Source organism: Tremella mesenterica, assembly GCF_000271645.1.
Source record: "Tremella mesenterica DSM 1558 unplaced genomic scaffold TREMEscaffold_44, whole genome shotgun sequence".
Lineage (NCBI taxonomy): Eukaryota > Fungi > Basidiomycota > Tremellomycetes > Tremellales > Tremellaceae > Tremella > Tremella mesenterica.
This window is the reverse complement of record NW_006711259.1, coordinates 2,712-4,690: the sequence shown is the minus strand read 5'-3', so window position 1 is coordinate 4,690 and position 1,979 is coordinate 2,712. Positions and strand designations below refer to the sequence as shown.

Below are 1,979 nucleotides of genomic sequence, written 5' to 3'. Positions count from 1 at the left end.
AGAGAAGAGCGGGAGTTGGAGGCAGTGCTTCGAGTTCGACGGATTAGGACAGAGAAGAGCGGGAGTTGGAGGCAGTGCTGCAGTAGGTAGGGACGGGTTTTCCCCTTTCGAGATTTCCCCACTGGGTTTGCTCAAAGCGGTTTTTCACCTGTCCGAGTATGTACGTAGACGCTTGCAGCAGGAAGGAGACGAGGACAAGGATAGGCGTAGACAGTATATAGTACAATCAGCAAAGTACCAACTTTGCTGATTCTTCAATATCATTCTTTGGCTACATCGATTGCAGAGGAGAGGCGATCCATTAGCACCAGAGCCCCTAGATTTCCACGAGACATCCATCGAGTTCGACCCAACCTGCGACCTAGTCGTCGTGTTTCCAGTACCGTTACAAGTGTCTTGTATGGTTGAAGTTGTGGATCACAGCTGAGCTGACATGTCAGTCACTGTACCACTCAAAGCTGTCCACCCCACTTACTTCATGTCCACTCTCTTTTGGTATGACTATGTCCACCTTCCTGATCATGACTTGGTCTACATATAAGCTGTTGTCCACCATGTCCTCATGGAGATTGTTTCCTCATGACTGGGAAGGCACATTTGAATGGGTGCTGAGTGATGTGTGATGGCGCCAGAAATTATAGGTCGTCCATCAATAACTGAAACTTCGAGAGGTGTGTCCTTGGGTAGCCTTGGGATAGTTGTGGTATTGAGGAAGGTTGAGTTGATAAAACTGGCTGTTGCTCCAGAATCTATCATAGCCATAGTGTTGTAACGAGAGTTCCCAAACATGAGAGTAATGGGAAGACATAGGTGGTCCTTGGGTGTAGCTGGTGAAAGTGTCATAGGTAATAGCGTTGTAGCCGTGATCCATAGTTGATTTATGGATACTGTGTTGTGCCCTGTAGAGAGCCCCAGAGGTGGGGGCATGCCTAAGCCTGGGGTTGGAAGTTTTTTGACTCCGTGTCAATAGTTGTGGTGATTGCATTGACTTGAGCTTTATTTTCACGACGACGTTGAGCAGCACGGCATTCAAAAGCTTTGTGTCCAGGTTTCCCACAATAGTTACAGAGGTTATTCTTCATACGGTGTTGACGCTCTGCTTGGGAGATAGGACCATAAGTTTGATGTGCTTGAGTCGCATCAATCTCCATAGGAGTTGGAGTATAAGTTGTGGTTGTAGCACGAGGGACAAAAGTGTTGTTGGACTTGGGAAGAGTTGTGGTCCTTGGATTGTTGGTGGAAAATGTGTTAGTGTGCAGGTTGGTGTTGAAGCACTGATTGATTGATGAAGTACGAGGGTTGTTGTTGGTGCGGCGATGTTGGTAAAGCATATCATCATATTCAATAGCGGATGTTACTAGGGTGTTATAATCTGCAAACTTGCTTGGAGCAAGAAGTCGATCCTTCACATCATCCTTTAGTCCATCAAAGAAGTTTTGTTTCTTGGTTTCATCATTCCAGTGGACTTATGCAGCATGACGCTGGAATTCTGTAGCATAGATACTAGCTGAACCAGTTTGACGGAGGTTGCGCAGCTTGAAGCGGGAGGTTTCTGCAAGATTGGTATCACCAAAATATTTCTTGAATTCAATCTGAAAATCATTCCACACATGCAACCATGAGGGTTGATCATCGATGTCCATGTCGAGGTATGGGAGTACCCATCTGTATGCTTCATCCTTGAGCAAGTTAGTAGCAAAAGCAATTCTGCTGATATCAGTAGAGTAGGTACGAGGTTGGACAGTGAAGACCAATGTTACACTTGGCAAGGAACTCCAAAGTTTGATCCTTCTTGCCACTGAATGACGGTGGAGAAGAAATCTTTGGTTCCTTGATGTGCTCAGGTCGAGTGTTGGTAGATGCTTGTAAAGCATTGATCTGAGTCTGAAGTTGGATGATCATGTCCTGTTGGGCTTGGAATGCTTGTTCAGCAGTGAGGTGAGTGTTGTTGTTCTGTTCAGACATGTTGGAAAGTGTCA

General features: G+C 45.8%; 1 protein-coding gene across 1 annotated transcript; it reads right to left on the bottom strand.

The window, feature by feature from the left end:
- Positions 1–260: 260 nt before the first annotated feature.
- On the bottom strand, positions 261–1,151 carry TREMEDRAFT_66608 (uncharacterized protein; the record flags this gene model as incomplete). Its single annotated transcript, XM_007008632.1, has 4 exons — positions 261–428; positions 476–531; positions 585–816; positions 990–1,151. 4 exons carry the CDS (start codon positions 1,149–1,151, stop codon positions 261–263), a joined length of 618 nt encoding a protein of 205 aa, XP_007008694.1.
- Positions 1,152–1,979: the final 828 nt, after the last annotated feature.